The sequence below is a fragment of the Mauremys mutica genome, chromosome 20, assembly GCF_020497125.1.
Source record: "Mauremys mutica isolate MM-2020 ecotype Southern chromosome 20, ASM2049712v1, whole genome shotgun sequence".
Classification (NCBI taxonomy): Eukaryota; Metazoa; Chordata; order Testudines; family Geoemydidae; genus Mauremys; species Mauremys mutica.
Window position 1 is genome coordinate 20,232,024 of NC_059091.1, and position 25,668 is coordinate 20,257,691.

The window sequence follows — 25,668 nt, forward strand, 5'->3', positions numbered from 1 at the left end:
AGTTTGTTTATGAGGTTATGTGAAACAGTGTCAAAAGCCTTACTAACGTCAATATGACACATCCATCTGACGAAGTGAGTATTCACCCACGAAAGCTTATGTTCCAATATGTCTGTAAGGCGCCACAGGACCCTTTGTCACTTTTTACAGATCCACACTAACACCGCTACCCCTGTGATACTTGACAAGGTGATAAAAAACAGCCAGCATGGATTTGTCAAGAACAAATCCCATCAAATCAACAGCTTTCTTTGGTAGGGTAACTAGCCTCGTGGATAGCTGAGAAGTAGTAGACATGGTATATATTGACCTTAGTAAGGCTTTTGACACTGTCTCACGTAACCGCATAAACAAACAAGGGAAATACAACCTATATGGAGCCACTCTAAGGTGGGCGAATAACTAGTTGGAAAACCATTCCCAGAGAGTAGTTATCAGTGGTTCACAGTCAAGCTGGAAGGGCGTATCCAGTGGAGTCCTGCAAGGATCAGTTCTGGGTCTGGTTCTGTTCAGTATCTTCATCAATGATTTAGAGAATGGCACACAGAGAACACTTATAAAGTTTGTGAATGATACCAATATGGGAGGGGTTGTAAGTGCTTTGGAGAATAGGATTAAAATTCAAAATGATCTGGACAAAGTGGAGAAATGGTCTGAAGTAAATAGGATGAAATTCAACAAGGACAAATGCAAAGTTCTCCATTTAGGAAGGAACAATCAGTTACACACATTCCAAATGGGAAATGACTGCTTAGGAAGGAGTACTGTGGAAAGGGATCTATGGGTCATAGTGGACCACAAGCTAAATATGAGTCAACAATGTAAAGCTGTTCCAAAAAAAAAGCGAATTTCATTCTGGGATGTATTAGCAGGAGTGTTGTAAGCAAGACATGAGAAGTAATTCTAAGGCTCTATTCTGCTCTCATTAGGCCTCAATTGGAGTATTGTGTCCAGTTCTGGCACCACATTTCATGAAGGACATGGACAAGTTGCAGAAAGTCCAGAGAAGAGTGAGAAAAGTGATGAATGGTCTAGAAAACACGACCTATGAGGGAAGATTGAAAAAATTGCATTTGTTTAGTCTGGAAAAAAGAAGATTGAGTCAGGACATGATAACAGTTTTCAAATAGATGAAGGGTTGTTACAAGGAGGAGGGAGAGGAATTGTTCTCCTTAACCTCTGACGATAGGACAAGAAGCAATGGGCTTAAATTGCAGCAAGGACAGTTTAAATTGGACACTAGAAAAAGTTTCTTGTCAGGATAATTAAGAACTAGAATAAATTGCCTAGGGAGATTGTGGAATCTCCATCACTGGAGATTTTTAAGAGCAGGTTGGACAAACACCTGTCAGGGATGGTCTAGATAATACTTATTCCTGCAATCACTGCAGGGAACTGGACTAGGTGGCCTCTGAAGGTCCCTTCCATTCCTATAATACTATGATATTACAGGAAAACGATGAACTCAACAAAAAACGTATAAGCAGACTGGGAAAGTCATGGAGTAAAGGGAGAGAAGTGAGGGAGTTCTCTGCAAAAGGAGAACACCTGTCAAATAGAAAAGTAATATCTAGAAGATGGTCATCAGGCCAGCACTTTTGTATGGTTCAAAACCCGGGGACTGAAGAAGAGCCAGGAGCTATTCATGAAGACAGAGGAAGTGAAAATGTTAAAATGGATGTTTGGAGTTACAAGGACGGGCCATGTTCGACATGAGGGAATTAGGGCAAGTGAAAGTAGGACCAATGATAGAGAAGCAGAGGGATCCAGGCTCAGATGGTGTGGGCCTGTGACAAGAAGGTCAGAAGAACAAACAGGAAACAAGGCGCTAAACTTAGATGCAGAAGATAAGAGGATTGGGAGAGTCCAGACTAGATGGGTGGCTCAGGCTGTCATACAAAAGGATGTGATGAGCTGTGGAGTTTCTGAGGAACTGCTTCAAGACAAACTGGAATGGAGACGGACTTGAATAGCTGATCACATGTAGATGGGACCAGCCTAGAAGGATGAGGAGGATCGAGTCCCAGGGATGAAAGGAACAAACACAGTATTGCTCTGATCTTGGATTGGGGTTTACACGGGTCACCGTAATAGCAACAGCAAAGGTTTTTGTCTGGGAATTTCCATATTGGTGGTAAAAAACACAGAGCAAAATGCCCAACAAATGAATAATGGGGTCAAACGTACCTGCAGAGAGAAATTCCTGAACATCTCTTTGATGGCCACGAACTGAACGCTGGAGTTAATGCTGGGGACTTGGAGAGATGGGAAGAGAGGAGCAGTCGTTAGAGTTTTCATATCAGATTTTCATATTAACTCACTCCTGCCTAGGGGAAAATCCCCTTCTCTTCCCAGCCCCGATGGCTGGTCTCTGTCCACATGCCAGTCCTGCCCTGCCAATAGTTTAACATGCGGCTGCTACAAAACTCCCATCTCCCTCCCTTCCTCCCCGTCTCACTCTCTCTCTCTCTCTCTGCTCTCCATTTACACTCCACTTTGCCTGTCCCTGCTGCTCCTGTGGTTTGGTTCTGGACCCAGCTCCCAGTGGACGGGATTTGGCTGGCTGGGCAGGCAGACTGGTAACTCCCTTCGTTGTTGTTGCACTGGGCTCTCTCTGTCCCCCCAGCTCCATACCTGAAGAAGCAGGCCTGGACAGGGGTGAAGAACCCCTGAGGCTGCAGAAGGAGCTGAGGTGCCCGGGGGGGGGGGGGTGCAGAGGCACATGTGCAGGCTGCAGGGAGCAGAACTAATTGCTGGGCTGGGTGAGGGGCACAGAATGAATTAACCATAATGTGGGGGGATTGGTGGAGAAGCTGGAGGCTCTGTGCCGTCAGGAACCAGAGATCTCCTGCTGTGTGGACAGAACCACTGTATCCTACCCAGGGAAGAGTGGGCAGTGCGGGAATGGCCACCAGCACACGGGAGGGTGGCTTCATAAGTCAAAATACAGACCCGACACAATGAGATCATCTTTTTCAAAGGAAAAAATCCCACAATTTTGGGGCCAATCTACTGATTTTGGGGGTCTGACTCCTGATCTCTGCACCTGGGGTTGGTATCACTGAGATTCCCACCCAGAGGGCTTGGCCAGCGCCCTCTCTGCTCCCTGCCAGCAGGAGCTGGGCCTGCTCTGAGTTCACATGGGAGGAGAGGGGAGCCACCAGAGCCTAACAGGCCAGGCCTCATAGTCACGGGTTCTGGGCACTGAAATCACTGGGGGCTGGGAACGCCCAGCACATCTGATAGCCAGCAGGGGATCCCACTTGAGAGAAAACTTTTTTTGATGGCTTAAGTTCACTCACAAGGGCCTCCCACAGCCTAGGCCTCCTCCCGGTGGGTCCAGATTCTGCTCTCACACTGGGGTAAATCTGGAGATACTCTGGAACTGTGGCCAATGGGAGCTGCGGAGGCGGTGCCTGCAGGTGGAGGCAGTGCGCGGAGACTCCTGACCCACCCCCCATGAGCCACAAGGACCTGCCAGCTACTTCCGGGAGCAGTGCAGGGCCAGGGTAGGAAGAGAGCCTGCCTAGGCCTGTTTTGCTGTCGACCGGGACCCACCGAGCTAAGCGCCACCCGGCTGGAGCCCACATCCTTTACCCCCTCCCGCAACCCCAATCCTCTGCCCTAGCCGTGAGCCACCTCCCAGATCCCACACCCCTTACCACACTCCAACCTGCTACCCCAGCCCTGAGCTCCCTCCCTCACCGAAACTCCCTCCCAGAGCCTGCACCCCACAACCCTCCCCCCACAAACCCACCTGCACCCCAGCCCCCTTCCCCAGGCTCAGCCCAGAGCCCGCACCCCCTCCCACACCCCAAACCCCTGCCCCATACTGTGAAAGTGAGTAAGAGTGGGCGAAAGGGAGGGAGAGGGATGCAGTGGGCAGGGCGGGGCCTTGGAGAAAGGGAGGGAGAAGGGTGTTTTGGTTTGTGTGATTAGACAGTTGGCAGCCCTAGGGAAGAGACGCTCCGCCCCTGGGGGCCCTGCTCACCCACTCCCCGGCCTGGCTCCGGCACGGATCAGTCTCATTCCAGCCTGGCCCTGATGTGGCCCCTAACCCGCTCCCCAAGCCAGACCTGGGCATGCTGGTGCCTGTGGCTCTGACATAACTGGAAACACCCCAGTGGACGGACAGGCTGGGCTGGGGGAAGGTGAGAGCCCCAGACCCATTCCCAGCTCCCTGCCCTCTTAGGCAAGACCTCTGCCTGTATAGCCCCAGATGCTGCTCAGCCCCCCAGGTGCCTCCTCCATGTTCCCAGCTGCAGGACCCACCTTTGCACACCGTCGTGTTCCCATTGGAGGGGATGTAGCCGGCCAGACACTCACACCGGTAGCTCCCATTGGTGTTGATGCACATGGTCTTGGGCCCACAGATATCTGTGGTCTTGTTGCACTCGTCGATGTCTGAGAGGGGAAAGCGGGGGGGAGGGTGTCACACACAGCATGGCTGGGAGCACATTGGGGTGAATGACATGGAGCCCCCAATTTTAGGAGGCTTAGGGGGCTTAGTCTGTCTGTCAGTCTGTCTGCTCCATCTAACTCCTCCCCCATTCAATTCTGCTTTCTTCCCTGCTAATTGGTGGCGATCCTTCCTGAGGAAGTAGGGGCAGGGCCCCTGAAGAAAGCTAAACTCTCCCCGATATTTATCCATAATGCTTCTGCTTCTCACAGAAATCTTTGTGGCTAAAATCCCCTTCACCTGGACATCAGCAAACAAGTCAATCAGTGGGGAGAGTCCAGAGCGCTCACGGATCCTTCCCTTGGGCCGTGCTCCAGCAGCTCTTTCTCAGACTCCTCTTCTCTCTCTTTCCCGTGGCAGCGTTTTGCTATTTCCCGCTACGCCCCTTCCCCTCGGTCGTTATTTGCATAAAAGCAGCACCCAGAGCACTGCACCCACACGGCCATAAAGAGCCTCTAGACTAAATAGACAAGAGGTGGGAGAGAAAACTGAGGCAGGGAATTGCCCAAGGACACTCAGCAGGAACAGAGCTGGGACTAGAACCCAGTTCTCATAGCGTATCCACTAGACCTGTCCCTTTCAGCTTATTTCCTCCATAGAAGGCCAAGAATGTATCTCCCCTGCCTCACCATGCAGATTTTACCCTCTGCTCCCCCTCACTGGGAGGAGCTTTGTGTCTCCTGGCTCACGGCTGGGAGTGCATCAGGGCTGGAAAAAATCCCTTGTTCCTTTGGCAGAAAACTTAACTTTTGCTCCATTGTTAAACCTCTTGGAAGGCAACGAGCCTTCGCCATGCCTGTGAGGGGACCTGTATGTGCCGACCGCTTGATGATGATGCTGTGCCTCAGAACAAGGAGAGAGCAAGTTTGTCCTGCTCTAGTGGCTGGTTCCCATAAGTAGATAACAGCCTGCTACAATGACTGGCTAATGGAGTTACTCCCTTAGCTCCAGCAGCTGAGATGTGTCCTTTCAGCAGACAGGTCCTGGGTTTGATTCCTGCTGATGACCCAAGCTGGTTCCTTTGGGATGTCAGCTCCTTCCCCAGCCTTAGCAGCTGCTGAGGGTTCGGTTAATGGGTTCCAGAAACCTGTGAGCCTTTTGTCCAACAGAGTCCTCGGCTCCTTCTCAGCCCAGTTTGCTTTGCAAAGACCTGACCTTCCCCCACCTCAGAGCTCTGCTATGAAAGAGCATCTTGGGCTCTGATTGCAGGTTTGGGGGGATGTTGCAGCTTCTAACAACCTCCCCTACTCTCGTGCCTCGGTGGAATTACGCAGCATGACAAGAGGCATGTCGACCTTCAGTCCCTGGGCTCAGTTTCCAATTTGTAAGACAGGCTGGGAGTCAGAACAGACACTTTGCCCGGGTGGGGCGCAGAGAAAGAGCGAGACCTCAGGGCAACCTGGTTAGTTTCCCCATCCAGGCATGCGGGTTAGTGTCAGAGATCCTAGGTCAGTTCAGTGATGGTGCATTAACAGCATCGCCAACGCCAAGCAATCAATAAAAGCCCCAAACCGTGAGTCAGGCTGCAAAAAAGTCACGAGATCGGTTTAAAAACTGCAAGATTTTTTTAAAGTCCATTTTGGCTTCGTTTTGGTTGACTCTGGTTTGGGAGCTGTCGGTCACCCCAGCGTAACATTTTGCAGTTTTTCCTCCACCATGTGGACCTGGCCCTAATTTTGATTTTAGCCAAAAGCAGAATCACGTGACTCCAGGAGGTGGGGCTTTAAGGCAACGCCACGCGTTAGCAACACTGCAGAAAGGCCAGAAGCAGCATGCCTTTGCCACAATTGTTTCCAGCTCCTGTTGTACCTGTGCAGATCTTACACGTATCCTTTTGACTCTTTCCAAATCTCCAACTGCATTTACACATGTAACTCCCTGGCATGTTGTCATAAACATACAGCTAAGGGTAACATAAAATCCCTCCTTTACCTGTAAGGGGTTAAGAAGCTCAAATAACCTGGTTGGCACCTGACCAAAAGGACCAATAAGAAAAGAAGATACTTTCAAATCTGGGAGGGGGAAGGTTTTATTGGTGCTCTCTTTGTTGTGCTCTCTTGGGACAGAGAGAGGGACCAGGCAGGAAAAAATCATCTCCTAAAACCATACCTGAAATAAGCATCTAAGATTATAAAAATTGTAAGTAAAGCAAGGAAATGTGTTGGATTACCTTTTGTTTTAGCTTGTGTATTTTCCCTATGCTAAGAGGGAGGTTTATTCCTGCTTTTGGAAATTTGAAGTTGAGCCTAGAGGGGAATCCTCTGTGTTTTAAATCTTTTTATTACTCTGTAAAATTACCTTCCATCCTGATTTTACAGAGGTGCTTCTTTTACCCTTTTCTTTATAATAAAGTTCTTCTTTTAAGAACCTGATTGATGTTAGTGTCCTAAAGATAAAGGGTCTGCTCTGCACTTTTATTAAAGACAATTGGTTAGTATATTATTCTCAAGACTCCCCAGGAAAGGGGGTGAAGGGGTTTGGGGGACTATTTGGGGTAAACTGGGACTCCAAGTGGCCCTTTTCCCTGGATGTTTGTCTAAATCACTTGGTGGTGGCAGCAATACCATCCAAGGACAAAGAAACGATTTGTGCCTTGGGGAAGTTTTAACCTAAGTGGTTAGAAAGACGCTTAGGGGGTCTTTCATGCAGGTCCCCATATCTGTACCCCAGAGTTCAGAGCGGGGAGGGAACCTTGACACATGTTGACGCAGTTCCCGTGGGGCTCACAGATTGTGGCGTTTCGCTGGCACTCGTCAATGTTTGCAAGGAGAGAGAAAGCGCTAGGTCAGGCTGATCTAGGAGCTGCATACTAGGCACTGGGGTGACGGGGCTGGTTACAGCCAGGAGTTCGGTTACTTGGTCAGCAAACGGCTATTGTCCGGAATGAGCCGCTCCAGCTGGGAAGGGAAAAGCAGCCCTGCCAGGAAATGCGCCTGCTGCTTCCTAAAGTTATCAAGCAGATCTGGCGATGCCCAGTGCTGCAATATCAGTGCAGACAGCAATGCCTGAATGAGCCGTCCGCCCCTGGAGGGGACAAATGGGGAGCTGCTTTGGAGGAAGGGGATAGAGAATAACATGAGGGCTGGTCTAATGCCTGGATATCAGTCAATGGGGTGAACCTCCTCTGCACCCCACGGGCTGCCCTGGGCACCCCCTTGCACACAGGACAGTGCAGAACCAGAGGGGTTCAGAGACAGGCAATGAGAATGATCGGGGCCTGGAGAAACCCTCTATGGAGAGAGATTGAAAAGACTGGGACTGTCACCTTAGAGTGAACGTAAGAGGGGATGGGTTAAGAGTCTATAAATGACTGATGGGGATAGAGAAGGGAGATGGGGAGCTTCTGTTCTCCCCAAGTCATAACACAAGAGCAAGGGCCAGTCAGGGAAGTTAGAAGGGGGGAAATTCGAAACTGAGCCAAGGAAAGGCTGTTTCACGCAATGTGTGATTAGCCTGTGGAACTCCCCACCACAGGAGTCACTGAGGCCAAGAATTTAGTAAGATTCAAGGAGCGACTGGACATTCATATGGATGATGAGAACAGCCAGTGTGATCATAGTTAAAGGGCACAAACGTTTGGGAAGAGGGAGAAAACCTCCTGCTGTGGGGCTTCAGCCCAGCTGAGTATTAGAGACCAGGAAGTAAAGGCAGATTATCCCCCAGCTGCCACTGCAGGGCTCTTCCACTGTCCTCTGCAGCATCTGGATTTGGCCCGTTGGAGCCGGGATACCAGGCTAGATGGGCCTCAGCTCTGATCCCGTCTGTACCGTGCAAGTGCCAGCGTTACTTGTGTCTCAGCCTGGCCTGCACCATGGTTTTGCCTCTTCAGAGGCTGAGCTGCTCCCGGGGCAGACTGAACCATGTAAGAATCATAGAATCATAGAGTATCAGGGTTGGAAGAGACCTCAGGAGGTCATCTAGTCCAACCCCCTACTCAAAGTAGGACCAATCCCCAACTAAATCATCCCAGCCAGGGCTTTGTCAAGCCTGACCTTAAAAACATCTAAGAAAGGAGCTTCAACCACCTTCCCAGGTAACTCATTCCAGTGCTTCACTACACTCCTAGTGAAAAAGTTTTTTCCTAATATCCAACCTAAACCTCCCCGACTGCAAAGTGAGACCATTACTCTTTGTTCTGTCATCTGCTACCACTGAGAACAGTCTAGATCCATCCTCTTTGGAACTCCCTTTCAGGTAGTTGAAAGCAGCTATCAAATCCCCCCTCATTCTTCTCTTCTGCAGACTAAATAATCCCAGTTCCCTCAGCCTCTCCTCATTAAGTCATGTGCTCCAGCCCCCTAATAATTTTTGTTGCCCTCCGCTGGACTCTCTCCAATTTTTCCACATCCTCCTTTTAGTTTGGGGCCCAAAACTGGACACAGTATCCAGATGAGGGCTCACCAACGCCAAATAGAAGGGAATGATTGCATCCATCAATCTGCTGGCAATGCCCCTACTTATAAAGCCCAAAATGATGTTAGTCTTCTTGGCAACAAGGGCACACTGCTGACTCATGTCCAGCATCTCATCCACTGTAACCCCTAGGTCCTTTCCTGCAGAACTGCTTCCTAGCCATTCGGTCCCTAGTCTGTAGCAGTGCATGGGATTCCTCCATGGACTCTGCACTTGTCCTTGTTGAACCTCATCAGGTTTCTTTTGGCCCAATCCTATAATTTGTCTAGGTCCTCTGTATCCTATCCCCACCCTCCAGCATATCTACCAGAGTCCATGCGGGATGAGAACGGAGCTTCTGGACTAAGGCTGAGTTGCCCAGCACTGCAGCTATTCCCTGGCCCCCAGGACCCATGGGGGAGGATCGGGGGTGGGGCTGGAGCACACTGTGCTGTGGCTATTCTCTCCTCACTGGGGCCCATAGGGGGCAGAGCGCACGGTGCTATTTCCATGGCCCAGACACGAGGCCCCTTCCCAGGCTCAGGGGGACACTAGCAGCCGAGATGCTGCGTGCTGGGGCCAGCGAGGGTCCCCTCCCCTCTCCCCAGCGCATCTCTGCAGCACAAGGAGTTTGCTCCGTGCGTCTGTTTATTGCCCATCCAAGCGCCAGGCACAGGGGTGAGCTCGGCCCCATGCTCTGCGGGAGCAGCACCAGGCCTGGAACGAGCATTGCAAGGGGGGTCTCAGCAGGTGGGGCCAGGGGAGCTCACCCTGGCAGCTGTTCTCACTCGCGTGCTTGAAGTTGGCTTTCCCAGAGCTGGGCTCATAACCATCGATGCAGGTGCAGTAGTAACTCCCAGGCACGTTGGTGCAGTTTGCCTGGGGTCCGCAGTCTGGCGGGCTTGGGCCTTGACACTCGTCAATATCTGCAACACAAGAGCGGATGTTCTGTACAATCCTAGCAGGAAGACGTTCCTGTATCACCCACCTGTACTGAGCTGGGTGACGGGACCCAGGAGACCAGGCCCCTGGGAGCTTAACAATCACAGGCCTGATTCTTAGCTACACTCAGGCAGCTGCTCTGGCAGGGAACAGCCACTAGAGAATCCCCCATCCTGCAAAAGGGGCCACCCCGACTGCTGTGGAGCTGCTGTCGGGGTCCTGCACCCACCCTGCTCCTAGCACCTGATGTAGAGGCTGAGGTCAGGGTGCCCAGAACTGCAGCTATTCCGTGCCCCCCAGGACCAAAAGCGGGAAGATTCGAGGTGTCATCATGGTGCCCTGTACTTCAGCTATTCCCTGCCCCCCAGGACCCATGGGGGAGGATCGGGGGTGGGGCTGGGGCACACTGTGCTGTGGCTATTCTCTCCTCACCAGGGCCCATAGGGGGCAGAGCGCACGGTGCTATTTCCATGGCCCAGACACGAGGCCACTTCCCAGGATCAGGGGGATACTAGCAGCCCAGATGCTGCGTGCTGGGGCCAGCGAGGGTCCCCTCCCCTCTCCCCAGCGCATCTCTGCAGGTGTGAACTCGGACCCATGCTCTGCGGGAGCAGGTGAGGGTCACATCTCATCACAGCTTCACTGACGACCTCGGGCTACTGCCAAAGCGAGCAGCCACCATGGTGCAGCGACAGGGCTGGAATGAGCATTTGTGTGCGAGGGGGGGGTCTCAGCAGGTGGGGCCAGGGGAGAGCTCACCCTGGCAGCTGTTCTCACTCGTGTGCGTGAAGTTGGCTTTCCCTGAGCTGAGCTTGTAGCCATCGATGCAGCTGCAGGAGTAATTCCCAGGCACGTTGGTGCAGTTTGCGTGGGGTCCGCAGTCTGCCGGGCTCGGGCCCTGACACGCGTAAATATCTGCAAGACAAGAGGGGATGTTCTGTACATTCCTGCCAGAGAGATGTTCCCCTTATCACACGCCTCAGCCCTGGCACTGAGCCAGGTAATGGGACCCAGGTGACCAGGCCCCAGCCAGTTTAATAATCACAGGCCTGATTCTCAGCTATACTCAGGCGGCTGCTCTGGCAGGGATCGGCCACTGGGGAATACCCCACCCTGCAAAAGGGGCCACCCCAGCTGGTGTGGAGCTGCTGTCGGGGTCCTGCCCCCACCCTGCTCCTAGCCCCGGATGTAGGGGCCTAGGCCGGGGCCCAGCACTGCAGCTATTCCCTGCCCCCCAGGACCCATGGGGGAGGATCGGGGGTGGGGCTGGGGCACACTGTGCTGTGGCTATTCTCTCCTCACTGGGGCCCATAGGGGGCAGAGCGCACGGTGCTATTTCCATGGCCCAGACACGAGGCCCCTTCCCAGCTCAGGGGGACACTAGCGGCCCAGATGCTGCGTGCTGGGGCCAGCGAGGGTCTCCTCCCCCATCCCCAGCGCATCACTTGCAGCACAAGGACTTTGCTCTGTGGGTCTGTTAACTCCCTGTTCAAGCTCCAGGCACAGGGGTGAGCCCGTCCCCATGCTCTGCGGGAGCAGGTGAGGGTCACCTCTCATCACAGCCTCGCTGACAACCTCAGGCCACTGCCAAAGCCGGCAGCAGCCTCGGTGCAGCGCCAGGCCTGGAAGGAGCATTTGTGTGTGCGAGGGGGGTCTCAGCAGGTGGGGTCTGGGGAGCTCACCCTGGCAGCTGTTCTCACTCGCGTGCATGAACTTGGCTTTCCCATAGCCATCGATGCATTTGCAGAAGTAATTCCCAGGCACATTGATGCAGTTTGCGTGTCCCTGGCACTCGTCAATAACTGCAACACAAGAGGGGATGTTCTGTACAGTCCTGCCAAGGAGACTTTCCTTTACCACCCACCTATACTGAGCTGGGTGATGGGACCCAGGTGACCGGGCCCCTGGGAGCTTAGCAGGCACAGGCCTGATTCTCAGCTACGCTCAGGCTACACTAGGCTGCTCTGGCAGCAGAACAGCCAGTTGAGAATATGGTGCATTGAAAACTGTGTTAGCATCACAAGCTCTCACTTTACGTCTGCAAGGGGCTTTCGTGGACCTGCTTGCAGGCTAGGGGGCTCACGTGACCAGGGCCGGCTCTAGGTTTTTTGCCGCCCCAAGCAAAAAAAATTTTGGCTGCCCCCCACCCCAGCCCTGGGCTCCGCCCCGCACTCCTCTGCTGCCCCAGCCCTGGGCTCTTCCCCCCACCCACACCCCCTGCGACCCCAGCGCTGTGCTTCCCCCTTCCACCTACCAGTGCCCCCCACACACACCTCCTGCTGCCCCAGCCCTGGGCTCTCCCCCGCCCACCTGCACCCTCCTGCTGCTGCAGCCCTGGGTCACTGGTAACTCGCTCCCAGGGCGGGTCATTCAGCAGGAATTTTGGATGTGCACAGAACACAGACAGGATTGGGTCCCATATGGTTACAGAACTGCAGTAAAGTGGAAAAATTTTCAGCTTGTGTGATTGGAGGATATCTGGATGCATATTATAAGACTGTCCTATATAAATGAGGAAAAGTTGAGGTGCCTTTATTATTCTTTTGTTCCACTCTTTCTTTCTCTGGGGAATTTGCCAATGCAATATCACTGTCTTCCTTTTAAACAGACAAACAAAAAAAAGGCAATGGCTGTTGAAAATAGCAATTCCAGTCCTAATAACCACTGGGAAGCATTTCTTGCTCAATTTTATCCTACTTTTTCTACAGCAAGTTACAGTGGATCAGTATATTTGATTTGGGAGAAATGAAGTAACAGCTGCCCAAACTGAGCTTGAGCACTCCTGAATTTTGAGGTGTTCAAATCTGGAAGGCAGGTGCTGTGTGTGTGTGGGGGGGGGGAGCTGTGGGCTCTGCAGGGGAGCACGGCAGTATGTATGCAGCAGCGTGTCTGGCGCTGCGCAGAGCCAGCCACGCTCGTCTGAGTGGCACGGTAAGGGGACTGGGGGGTTGGAGAAGGGGTAGGCGGTTCTGGGGGGGGCAGTCAGGGACAGGGAGCTGGGGGGGTTGGATGGGTCAGGGGTTCTGGGGGGCAGTCAGGGGACAGGCAGCGGTTGGACAGGCATGGGAGTCCCAGGGGTTTGTCAGGGGACAGGTAGGGGGTGGAGTCTCAGGGGGGAAGTTGGGGAGGGGTCTCAGGAGGGGGCAGTTGGGGACAAGGAGAAGGGAGGCTTAGATAGGGGGTGGGGTCCTGGGGGGCAGTTAGGGGCAGGGGTCCCAGGAGGGGGTGATCAGGGGACAGGGAGCGGGGGGAGTTGGATGGGTTGGGGTTTCTGTGGGGGGAGTGGATGGTGGCAGGGTGGGGCTCCCCTCCCTCCCCCTGGAGTGTCCTGTTTTTTGAATGTTAAAGTCTGGTCTCCCTACCATTCACAGCACTCACAGCACGCTGCCGCATGAGGTCCCCCTCCTTCCTTTCCAGTTGGTAGTGACCAAGGGAATGCTGGGAAATGTAGTTCTTTCCCTGCTCCAGGGCTGGCTCTAAAGGTAGGGAGCTAACCAAGGAACTACAGCTCCCAGAGCCCCCTGTTGGTTCTGCCGCCCCTGCAAATGGGCTGCCCCAAGCAGGTGCTTGCTTTGCTGGTGCCTAGAGCCGCCCCTGCCTGTGACAAACTTAAGCCCTGAAGTGGGAGCTTTTCCCTCCCTCCCAGAGTTATTGTCCATTAACTAGCACAGCTCCAGGCATTGTCATTCCCCTTAGAAACAGCCAGTTCCTCTTTAAAACTCGACACATTCACAACTCCCTTGCCGCAGTGGCAGTGAGTTCCAGAGGCTAATGCTGCCTCAGGTGGAGGAGTATTTCCTTGTATCTGCTTTGAATTTGCCCCCTTTTCAATTCAATTCAATCCACACACTGCCCCTTTGATCATTGGTCTTTCTAAAGCTCATGATTTTCTAAGCTGATCTGATTTTTTTTAATGCCTGGGATTGTCATCACGAGCTCAACCATGCACTTTAGACCCACTGGAGCCGAGTTCAGTGCGTAGCTGTGCAGGGTTGGAGCTAAGCATGTGCTTTGCTGACTCAGGGGGCTCAGGGAGCACAGACAGGGATCAGCACAAAGCGATTTAGCAGCTGGCAGCTTCCAGCGTCCCCCGGTGGAGACACCAGCATGTGGGTATCCCCTGCCAGGGGACTGGCATTGGTGCATGCGCCAGCTTCACCAGCGCACAGGGGTCTCCAAATGCACTGCACTGCGAGTCCAGAGAGACCTCTCGGTCTGTGCCCTGGGCAAACTCCCTGCCCTGGGGGAGTGACGCGGAGCTGGCCAGCCCGTGTGTCCCTGTGCCATGCCGCTGGAAGCCAGGGTGTCTGAGGGAAGCCTGGGGCTGGGCTGGCAATGCCAGTCCCAGCATATCCCCCTCACAGCGCAGCTCTGGGGGAGCGACATGGAGCTGGAGCAGAGAGAGGATGGAGCAGGGACCTGGTACAAGGCCTGGAAAAAAGTCAGCAGAAGTGACGCTCTGAGCAAAAGTCCGGCCCTGTGGGACACTGAGCCAGGAAGGGTTAAGCACCTTGCAGGCTAAATGACCCAAATTCTGCCTTTAAAGCCACACTAGAAAAAGAGCCGGGAGCTGTTTCTGGCTCTGGGGAAGCAGCCGGTATCGGAGCCGCTGGTTTGTTGCTGTCTCGGTGAATCTAAGTATTAGAAATAACCAGCAGTTTGGGGGATTGTCGGCCCCACTCTGCAGTTTGCCCTGATGGAGCAATCTCAGTGTGGCCCCCCCAGGCACCAGTCACACCCTGTCACAAAGCAGAGGGTTGCCGGCAAGTTCACCGTCCGGTGCACAAACTCGGCACCGGTATTGCCGGCATTGCTAAAACACAGTGACTGTGTAACCACATCCCAGCACCAGATTCCCCTGAATGGCGCACGATCAGATGGTTTGGTGGGTGGGGAATGTTTTGTCTGAAGCAGCAGGAGAAAGGCACAAGGGGGGTAACAAGCATGTTGTGAGACACCCAAGCTGGGACGTCAGTTGTTTATCCCGGATGGTTTGTCTCAGTCTGTAACTGTCGGGGTCCATTGGCAGAGGCAGACGTGTGGCCGTGTCCCTGGGGCATCTCTGGGCGCTGGCACCAGGCTGCACTGGCGATAAACCTGGCCGAGCGCCTTGGCCACTGCCCCGACTCTGGGCTGTCTGGGCACTTCGCCGGAGGTCTGCCGGGCCGGCGACCCGCCCAGAGCCGGGACAGCACACGGAGCCGACGAACGCCAACCCCACGTCCGCGCCCCAGACTGCTGGAACTCGGGGGGCCTCAGGGCAGCCTGGGGCTGGGCTGGCAATGCCAGTCACAGCACATGCCCCTCCCAGCGCTGCCCACGCAGGGAGCCTGGGGCAGTGGGAGGGTCCCTCGAACTAGCAGCTGCGCCCCCTAGAGGCCAGAGCAGAGCATGGCTGCCTGCCCCCAGCGGAAGCTCAAACAATAGAGGACCAGGGGCGAAGTCAAGAACGCTTTAGCCCAATTCCCAGAGCCGTTCCCAGGGCCCCTTCCCAGGCTCAGCAGGGCACTAGCAGCCCAGATGCTGCGTGCTGGGGCCAGCGAGGGTCCCCTCCCCCCTCCCCAGGGCATCTCTGCAGCACAAGGAGTTTGCTCCGTGGGTCTGTTTCTAACCCTGAGGGTTTATTCCCCATCCAAGCGCCGGGCACAGGGGTGAGTCTGGCCCCATGTGCTGCAGGAGCAGGCGAGGGCCACATATCATCACAGCTGACGGCCTCGGGCCACTGCCAAAGACGGCAGCAGCCCCAGTGCAGCGCCAGGCCTGGAAGGAGCATTTGTGTGTGCGAGGGGGGATCTCAGCAGGTGAGGGCAGGGGAGAGCTCACCCCGGCAGCTGTTCTCCCTCACGTCCCTGAACTTGGCTTTCCCAGAGCTGAACTCGTAGCCATCACTGCAGGTGCAGTAGTAACTCCCAGGCACGTCGATGCAGTTTGCGTTGAGGCCGCAGTCTGCCGGGCTCGGCCCCAGACACTCGTTAATATCTGTAATGCAAGAGGGGACGCTCTGTACAGTCCTGGCAGGGAGACGTTCCCCGTATCACCCCCCAACCCCCACACTGAGCTGGGTGACGGGACCCAGGCGATCGGGGCCCTGAGAGGTTAATGATTAAGGGCCTGATTCTCAGTTACTCATTTTTGCTGCTGGAATGTAAGAAACAGCCTCCCCACCTCCCCCAGGTACGGGGGGGTCGGGGGTCGGCCCCACAAACACCCACATCCCCCATGTGAGAGGAGGGTGGGGTGACGTCCCCCTGGGGCTCCAGGCTCCCTGTGTGTTGGGACGGATGACCAGCTGCCTCTCCTCTGCCCCCCTCCCTCCTTGGATCCCTGCGGGGTGGGGTGTGGGATAGTATAGCCAGCGCTACCCCATTCTCTCCTCTGGGCAGGGATCTGTGGGGCTCTTCTGCCCCTGGATACCCAGGGGCTCATTAGGACCCAGGCTGGGATTCAGATGGGTCAGTGTGATGCCCCCCCCCCCCACTGTGTGCCCAATTCACAGAGGCCAACTCTCCTGGCTCCTGCTGCTCACCCTGGAGGCCCCGGTTCGATCCCCAGGAGGGCGGCCCTCACCCGAGCTGGTGCCCCCCCACATTCCCCAGCCGGGCTGAGCACCCCCAGTAGGCCCTGGAGTCAGTAGAGTTGGCTGCTCCGGCCCTTAATGCCCTGCTCTGTCCCAGCCCCCGCCAGGACAATGTGGGAGCCCCGTTACCGTCACAGGGCTCCCTTGGGTCCGTGAAGAAGCGATTCCCATGTGGCTGGGAACTCTCCTGGCTCCTGCTGCTCACCCTGGAGGCCCCGGTTCGATCCCCAGGAGGGCGGCCCTCACCCGAGCTGGTGCCCCCCCACATTCCCCAGCCGGGCTGAGCACCCCCAGTAGGCCCTGGAGTCAGTAGAGTTGGCTGCTCCGGCCCTTAATGCCCTGCTCTGTCCCAGCCCCTGCCAGGACAACGTGGGAGCCCTGTTACCGTCACAGGGCTCCCTTGGGTCGGTGAAGAAGCGATTCCCATGTGGCTGGTATCCATCCAGGCAGGTGCAGTGGGCACGTGGGTCCCAGGTTTCAGTTCAGCCCAATTTTAGAGGGCGGGGGGCACCTACAAATGCCACTTCTAACATCTGCGCCATCAGGGGTTTGATTCGGTTTGGTCAGTAACCCAGCCCTTGGCTACAAAGGGGACCTGCCCCTCACTCCAGCCCCCAGTGTAGAGCCCTGGGCCCCAGGGTCTATTCTCTGCTGGCCACGGGGCTGGGAAGGGAAGGGGAGGGCTGCACAGGGGCCTTCTCCTCTCCCCTGCACGCCCCCACCGTGCTCTGTAAACCCACCCCAAGACGCCCACGCCAAGGGGCTGCTCCCGGCTCGCCAGACCTCTGACTCTGCTCTCCTCCCACAAGGGAAAGGGGCCGGAGGGGGCGGAGGCCGGAGCCCGGGCAGCCGGGAGCGCTGGGGAAGGTTAGCCAGGAGGAGTCGGTCTTACCTTGTACGCCATGATTCTGGGCCACGGTGCCCCACAGGCACAGAGCGATGCAGAGCCCTGGAAGGCAGAGACAGGGTGAGGCACCATGGGCAGATGGTAACCAACACTCAGTGCCACTTGCCCAATGCCAGCACCCCCCACCCCGTCTGCCCAGAGCTGCCCCATGAACTCCCCCACAGACCCACTCCCAAGCCCTGCCCCCGGACCACACTCACTGGCAGCGCTGGGAGGTGACACTGTCTGCCGTGCGGAGGGAGGAGCGCTCCAGCAGCAGGGCTGTGTGGGGCTGTCTCTCCCTTTGCTAGCCCTGCCCTGTGCTGGGACCTGAGAGTGGCAAAATTTGAATTTTTATGCACCCCATAGAATGCCGGCATCCCCAGGCACATGCCTATAGTGCCTAATCGGAAATCCGGCCCTACCCATTGTGCCGGGTGGCACCCAGAGCCCACCAAAATCAGGGCCACATCATGCTCGGTGCTGCACAGACACACAGTGAGCCAGTCTGTGACCCAAAAAGTTCATGGCAATAGGCAAAGGAGGAGCATTCTCTCCACTTTACAGATGGGGAAACTGAGGCACAGTGTAGGGTAACGACTTACCCAAGGTCACCCAGTGCATCCATGCAATGGACAAACCCCCTTGGAAAGGGGAAGCACTGCGGGGGGGGATGGGGCACAACACAGGCTGCTGTTGATCTGCTTTTCGATCAGGTATGGGTCCAGATCCGCCCCCTCCTGCTGGTGTTTATTTATAGCCTTTTGCTCTGAGTCATTAACCACATGCGGGTGCAAAGAACCAGATAATAAAGGACCCGGGGGCCGAGTGCCCGAGGTGCTGTGAAAAGGGGAAGCATAGCGGGCTGGGGAACCCCATTGTGCTTTCCTAGGGAGGGAGCTAGAAAGGGGGCGCAGCTTTGAAATTCAGCTCTGGTCAATCTCCCCCAGGGAGACTCTGTGGAGGATGAGGGAGCTGGGGAGGTGGCGGCATCACAGTTCCCCTGGAAGCGAAGGCCGAGCCATTAATTCAGAGAATCTAAGGCCAGGACGGGAGCAGGCTGATCCGGCCTCCCACACTACACGGGCCAAAAAATGACCCAGGGATTCCTGCATCCAGCCCATAGCTGGGGATGGAGCTAGCGCAGAGCTTGAGAGAGGAGAGCCCATCTGTTCGACTGAAAGTGATGGAAACGGCTGTTGTGTGTTCACACTGCCACCTGCCTCTGCAATAGCATGTTCACACTTGTGGCACTTGCAGCGGCATTCAGAGCAGTGCACTCTGGGCATCTATCCCACAGAGCACCTCTTTCTCTTCTGCCACTCAGAGTTGTGGGAAAGCAGAGAGGGTCTGGGGGAATCTTGGGTCCTGTCAGAGAACCCTATTATGCATTGCTTCGCATCCCAGCATTCCCTGTGCTTCTGTCTGAATTTGGCACCATCTTTCAACTGTGTATTGTGCATCCTGCCTCTTCGGGTTGCAGGAATGGATCCCAACTGTTGACCAGTATGCTGCTTGCTCTGACCAATACGTCACAAGTGGCAGTGCAGTTATTCTTTAAACTACAAAGGCAAGAGGAGGGCGACATTGATTTCGCCATGGGTAGTAGCTACGATAAGAGATTGCTTGTGGCATTCACGGAGGTGCTGACCACAGTGGAACGCCGCTTTTGGGCTCGGGAAACAAGCACTGAGTGGTGGGATCACATCGTGATGCACGTCTGGGATGATGAGCAGTGGCTGCAGAATTTCTGATGAGGAAAGCCACATTCATGGGACTATCTGATGAGGTCATCCCAGCCCTGCGGCACAAGGACAGGAGAATGAGAGCTGCACTGCCATTGGAGAAGAGTGTGGCAATTGCACTGTGGAAGCTGGCTACTCCAGAATGCTACCAGTTTGGAGTGGAAAGTTGACCGTTGGACTCATGTTGATGGAAGTCTGCAGGGCCATTAATCACATCCCACTCCAAAAGACCGTGACTCTGGGCAATGTGCGCGACGTTGTGGATGGCTTTGCACAAATGGGCTTCCCTAACTGTGGAGGGGTGATAGATGGCACGATTATTTCAGTTCTGGCACCAGACTACTTAGCCACTGAGTACATTAATCTCAAGGGGTATTTCTCAATGGTTCTCCAGGCGCGTGTGGATCACCAGGGGCATTTCACAGACATTAACACAGGCTGGTCTGGAAAGGTGCATGACACAGGCATCTTTTGGAACACTGGCCTGTTCAGGAAGCCGCAAGCAGGAAGCCACAAGCAGAAGATCACTGTAGGGGAAGTTGAAATGCCCATTGTGATCCTGGGAGATCCTGCCTACACTTTAATGTTGTGGCTTATGAAACCATACTCGGGGCAAATTGACAGCAGCAAGGAATGGTACAACAACAGGCTGAGCAAGTGCAGAATAGCCATTGGATGTCCTTTTTTTCCATTTAAAAGGCTGCCGGTGCTGCCTCTGTGGAAAGCTGGACCTGGCTGATGGCAATATTCCCATGCTTATAGGCACATGCTGTATGATCAATAATATTTGTGAAGCAAAGAGTGAAAGCTTCACTCAGGGCTGGATTGTAGAGGCTCAGCACTTGAAGGCTGAGTTTGAACAGCCAGAGACCAGGGCTATTAGATGGGCGCAGCACAGGGCCATAAGGATCAGAGATGCCTTAAGGCAGCAATTTGAAGCCAAAAGCCACTAATATTTTTTGCTATGCTCAGGAGTGCAGTGCTTGCAATGCTAGGAGGTGATTGATGCAGACGATGCAATATGTGGGTTTAACGTAATGGTATGTTGCTTTGCAGGGCTCTTTTTACTTTCAATTAATAGAACAAAGATTGCTCTCAAACCAACACAAATTCTTTTATTAAAAAACAACAACTGGAGGAGAGAGTCAAACAAATAAAAAACATCAGCAGTGAGGGGGATGGGGGAAGGGAAGATCCCAGGAGGAGGAGGGGTCCTGGGACGGCTAAAGATTTGTGTATGTCCAGGGATCATATCCAACCTTCTCCTTTGAAGTACAATGCAGCAGGGCCAAACTGCAGAGGGATGGGTGTTGAGTGCAACCCTCCTTCCCCCAACAACTCACTTCAGCAATTTCCAAAATCAAATCCACGTATTGGGGCCTCCTCTCCTGTTTGCACTTTGCCAACATCCAACAGCTGTGATTGGCTAGCCTCCACTGAGGTGGAAAAGAGCTCCTGGATGCATGCATCTCTGACCTCCGAGTCATCCTCTGCCTCTGTGTCCCCCTCCCACTCCACATCCTTGTCCAAGATTTCCTCCTACTGGCTCGGTCGACTTTTGACTGGCACGCGAGCCACTGAAGTATCCACAGTGGCCTTTGCAGTGGAGGTGGGGTCGGTGCCAAGTATCACATCCAGACTTTTGTAGAACGGCAGCTTGTGGGTGCAGCACCAGAGTGGCGGTTTGCCTCCTGCATCTTGTGATAGGTGTTCCGCAGTTCCTTCACTTTGACCCTGCACTGCAGTGTGTCCCGGCCCCTTTCTGTCATGCATCGTGAAATCTGTCCGTAGGTATCATAATTCCTATGGCTGGAGCCCAGCTGGCACGGAACAGCCTCCTCTCCGCAAATGGTGATGAGGTTCAGCAGCTCGGCATTGCTCCAAGTGGGAGATCGCCTGGTGTGTGGAGCAGGCATGGGCACTTAGAAAGATGTGCTGAGACCACTGCACGGGTCACCAAGTGAACAGGAAAGGGATTTCCAAAGGAATTTATGGGATGCGGATGGCGGTTGGTCACCTGAGGGCAGGGCAGTAGAGTTCAAACCGATGACCAGAGAGGCAAGAACGGGCATTGTGGGACACCTCCCGGAGGCCAATTGAAGTGCTGGAATCGGCCAGGGTCTCTATACTGGCACTGACGCAGATAGCTGTATCCCTCTTGTTGAGGTGTTTTTTTACAGTGCTACAACAACACAGTTTCTGTGCACTAAGTGGCCTGGCAGTGTGTACACCTTGGGAGTTACAGTGCAGAAAGTTGCTTTACTGCGCAGAAACTTACCAGTGTAAACAGGACCTAAGATGTTTCCAGCAGTCATCCTGGACAGGGATTCAGTGAAGAATGAAACCTGATTAACTCACTTCCCTGCCTTCAACAGGATTTAAATATGGCGGGAATCCTTTGTTTTCTAGTTTGATCCTCACCCCCTATTAGTGGAAAAATACTAGTAGTCCAGTACCAGGTGACATGATCCCATGACCCTGAAGTGTCAAAGCAGCATCCCAGGAAGCTTCTCAGGAAGGTGGGAGATTAGCATCTTCAAAGTTCTATTGTCCATCTTAAATGGCCAAATAAGGCTGATTGCCTACTGTCTGGTGGATGTTCCCCAGGTATTACATAGTCAATATTCTTAAATTAATACATACATGCAAATAGGATAATCATATTCAGTAAATCATAGTCTTTCCAATGATACCTCACATTACCTATCTTGCATAGAACACATCTGTTATGCCAGATTCATATCATAACAATATCCTATGAAGAATATGGGGTGTAACTTTCCATGACCTCCATGACTTCTGAAGCAGCTGGTGTGGCTGGCCCTGGGCAGCCGCTGCTGGAGCAGTTTTGGGCCACCGCACCTCCCAGCTGCAGCAGTAGTTTGGGTGTGGGAGAGGTCTCAGGGCTGGAGCAGGGGGTTGGTGTGCGGGGCGCTGCTTACATTGGGGAGGGGCTCCATAGAAGTGGCTGGCATGTCCATGCAGCTCCTAGGTGGAGGGCCAAGGGGCTCTGCGCACTGCCTCTTCCTGCAGGCACCAACCCCGCAGCTCCCATTGGCTGTGGTTCCCAGCAAATAGGAGCTGTGGAGCCGGTGCTCATGGCAGGGTCAGTGCATGGAGCCCCCCGGCCTTCCTCCCCCTCCAGGAGCTGCAAGTACAGCTCCTGTCAGCCCCACCAACCCTACCCCCCGCCCCAGCAGGGGTCCCGGCCATGTGCCGCCACCCCTCCAGCACCTGTGACATCCTTTCCAGGCTGCCCCCCCGGACCTGTGGTGTCCCCCGGGCCACCTCCTCCCAGCACCTGCTGCGCCCCCGGGCCACCTCCCAGAGCACCCATGGCTCCCCAGACCAAGTGTTAGTTAAGGGTATATAGTACAGGTCATGGACAGGTCACGGACCTGTGGTGAGAAGCATCTAAGTTTGTAAGGGCACTGAAAGTGTTAAGATCATCTTAAAATGTGTTTTGCTTTTATTTCATTTGACCAAATCTGACTTGTTCTGCTTTGACTTATAATCATTTAAAATCTATGTTTATACTTAATAAATTTGTTTGTTTATTCTACCAGAAGCAGTGTGTTTGGTTTGAGGCCTGTCAGAGACTCCCCTTGGGATAACAAGCCTGGTACATATCAATTTCTTTATTAAATTGACGAACCCATATAAGATTGTAGTGTCCAGGGGACATAACTGAACACTGCAAGATGGAGGTTCCTAGGATAGTGTCTGGGACCGGAGATATTGGCTAATGTAATTCAGCAGCAAAATCCAAGGAGCAGCTTACATGCCAGAGGCTGTGCGTGAACAGCCCAGGAGTGGGGGTTCTCACAGCAGAGCAGGCTAAGGCTGGCTCCCAGAGTCAAGGATTGGCGTGACCTAGCAGATCACCAGTCCAGATAACACCAGAGGGGAACGTCAAAACCCTTTAGCTCTTTGTTCTGGACACATGAATTCCAGTTACCAAAAGTGTGACGGCACCTCCTAGGCTTGTCCCATATATATTGTCCTTATCTTTGGGACATTCCAGTGAGAGTAACTCCCTGCCTGTTACTACGGTAGAACACCCCATATGTGCTGATCCTGACAGTTTTCCTGGCTAATGCAAGGTGTGATGGGATACTTAGCATAGGTGAACAAGACATAGGAAGACACAGGCCACCGTTCCAGGCCATGTAACTGATAGAAGTGTGTATACAAATAATGTTATATGCATTAAGCACATACTATCCATATTAATATAAGTAATGGGAATCATACCTATTGATCAATGATATATTATATTAGCCCGGCATATATTGGTGAACACTTCAGAAATTGATTTAACCCCCACCTAAACAATTCAGCTAGTCCTAATGACCCAGATCCAATGACCCCACCCCTCATTACAGTGCCAATAACCTCTTGGAGAGCTGCCAAGCCTGTATCAGCTTCATGGCAGAGACACATTCTGTGAGACTCTCATGATGGGCACAAATGCGGCACATACAGCATTACATTCTGCCAGCCTGGGAACTTAATGGTTAACACTGGAGAATATATTATTGCCCTTATATAAATCGATGGTACGCCCACATTTTGAATACTGCATACAGATGTGGTCTCCTCATCTCAAAAAAGATATACTGGCTCTAGAAAAGGTTCAGAGAAGGGCAAGTAAAATGATTAGGGGTTTGGAATGGGTTCCATAGGAGGAGAGATTAAAGAGGCTAGGACTCTTCAGCTTGGAAAAGAGAAGACTAAGGGGGGATATGATAGAGGTATATAAAATAATGAGTGATGTGGAGAAAGTAGATAAGGAAAAGTTATTTACTTATTCCCATAATACAAGAAGTAGGGGCCACCAAATGAAATTAATAGGGAGAAGGTTTAAAACAAATAAAAGGAAGTTCTTCTTCACACAGCACACAGTCAATCTGTGGAACTCCTTGCCTGAGGAGGTTGTGAAGGTTAGGACTATAACAGCGTTTAAAAGAGAACTGGATAAATTCATGGAGGATAAGTCCATTAATGGCTATTAGCCAGGATAGGTAAGGAATGGTGTCCCTAGTCAGAGGGTGGAGATGGATGGCAGGAGAGAGATCACTTGATCATTACCTGTTAGGGTTCACTCCCTCTGGGGCACCTGGCATTAGCCACTGTTGGTAGACAGGACACTGGGCTGGATGGACCTTTGGTGTGAGCCAGTATGGTCATTCTTATGTTCTTGTAGCCACAGCTAATTTTCTTTGTTTTCTGTCTCAGCTCTTCCCCGGGTGAGTGGGGGGTGAAAGGGCTTGAGGGTACCCCACAAGAAGGAATTCCCAAGTTCTCCTTCCTGGGTTCAAAGGGGTATTTTGCATTCGTGCGGTGCAAGTGGTTACCAAGCCAAGGTCAGAGGAAAGCTGTAACCTTGAGAGTGTAATACAAGCCTGGAGTGGCAAGCAGGACCGTCCTTACCCATACGCAAACTACACAGCTCCGTAGGGCACCAGGAAATTTGGGGCACCAAATTGCCCCAAAATTCTAGGTACCCTAAACAGCTGCATGCTGCTCCCGTGGTCAGTCCGATCCCCTGGCTGGCTGAGCTGGCCAGGAAAACTGTCCCCATCCTGCTCCTCCTCTTGTCCCAAACCCCACCCCTTTTCCACCCCAGCCATGGCCCCACTGCTCCCCTTCCCCTGAGCTACATCCTGGGGGACAGCAAGACAGATCGGGCATGCCCTGCACTCACCGGGCAGCAGGGAGTGGAGCAACCTGGACCCAGCCTGCTCCACTCCGCTGACTCCCAGCCGCACCACTGGTGAATGCTAGGGAGAGGTTCACCCTGCTCCCCAAGTCCCAAGGCTGAGAGCCAGGGGAGCAGAGCGGAGCAGGCAGGGGCTGGGTCACTCCACTTCCCGCCACCTGTGAGTGCGGGGTTGGGCCCACCCTGCAATCACCAGGTGGCAGGAAGTGAAGCGACCTAGTCCCAACCCACTCCGCTTCACTGGCTCGTGATGGGGGCGGTTTCCTTCCTCCCCCCTGGAGGCTCCCTGTGGAGGCCTGGGACCACCCCACCCTCCGCAGAAGCCTGGAGCCAGCTCTCCCCCCGGTGGGGAGCGGGGTTTGCATAGGGCACCAAAATGTCTAGGGATGGTCCTGGTGGCAAGCCTCTCTCAACACCATGGCGACACTTCTGTTTCAAGCTAGATGAGAGCTATTGCAACTGTCTTCTCAAGCTGGAACGTTCTCTTTCCAGCTCCAGCGCAGACAGACCCGTGGGCCCGTCTGGACTCTCCTAGTCCCACCTGAGTTCAGCCCATGGACTTTGTTCCACTCACCCAATGGATACACATCATCTCGGGTTGCCATGGTGGCTCAGATGCTGTCAGGGCAGGTCGAGTTCTGTGGATTCTGAGCTTTGCAGCCTCCTTATCTTGGGGAAATTAGACAGGAAACCAAGTTGACTCATGTCCTGTTTGATTATATCGTATCAATCAACAGCACTGCACACAGAAAAGCACCCTCTTCTCAGCGTGCCCTGCTCTCCTTCCTTCTGCCCTACCACTTCCCCCAGACCCATAAGCATTTACTTTGCTGAGTACCTATAGGGAAAACTGACCACAGTGCAGAGGGCCTAGCACCGCTTCACAGAATCACAGAAATGTGGAGTTGAAGGGACCTCAGAAGGTCATATAATCCATCCCCATGC

At 53.7% G+C, this 25,668-nt stretch overlaps 1 protein-coding gene across 1 annotated transcript; it reads right to left on the bottom strand.

Moving 5' to 3' along the window:
• Positions 1 to 1,772: 1,772 nt before the first annotated feature.
• Positions 1,773 to 25,357, bottom strand: LOC123353817 (adhesion G protein-coupled receptor E2-like). The gene is made up of 8 exons (XM_044995231.1): positions 25,298 to 25,357; positions 17,263 to 17,319; positions 15,617 to 15,772; positions 11,476 to 11,595; positions 9,622 to 9,777; positions 4,273 to 4,404; positions 2,188 to 2,255; positions 1,773 to 1,787 (listed from the first exon to the last, which is right to left on the bottom strand). The coding sequence occupies exons 1-8, from the start codon at positions 25,326 to 25,328 to the stop codon at positions 1,773 to 1,775; spliced, it is 735 nt and encodes a 244-aa protein (XP_044851166.1). The 5' UTR covers positions 25,329 to 25,357.
• Between the last annotated feature and the right edge of the window lie 311 nt (positions 25,358 to 25,668).

Excerpts from the sequence above, each read along its gene's own strand:
- LOC123353817 (XM_044995231.1), bottom strand. The coding sequence starts at position 25,328 with ATGGCAACCCGAGATGATGTGTATCCATTGG. Across the intron at positions 15,773-17,262 it reads CCAGAATCATGGCGTACAAG|ATATTAACGAGTGTCTGGGG; the intron begins GTAAGACCGACT and ends CTTGCATTACAG. Across the intron at positions 2,256-4,272 it reads GAACACGACGGTGTGCAAAG|TCCCCAGCATTAACTCCAGC; the intron begins GTGGGTCCTGCA and ends CATCTCTCCAAG.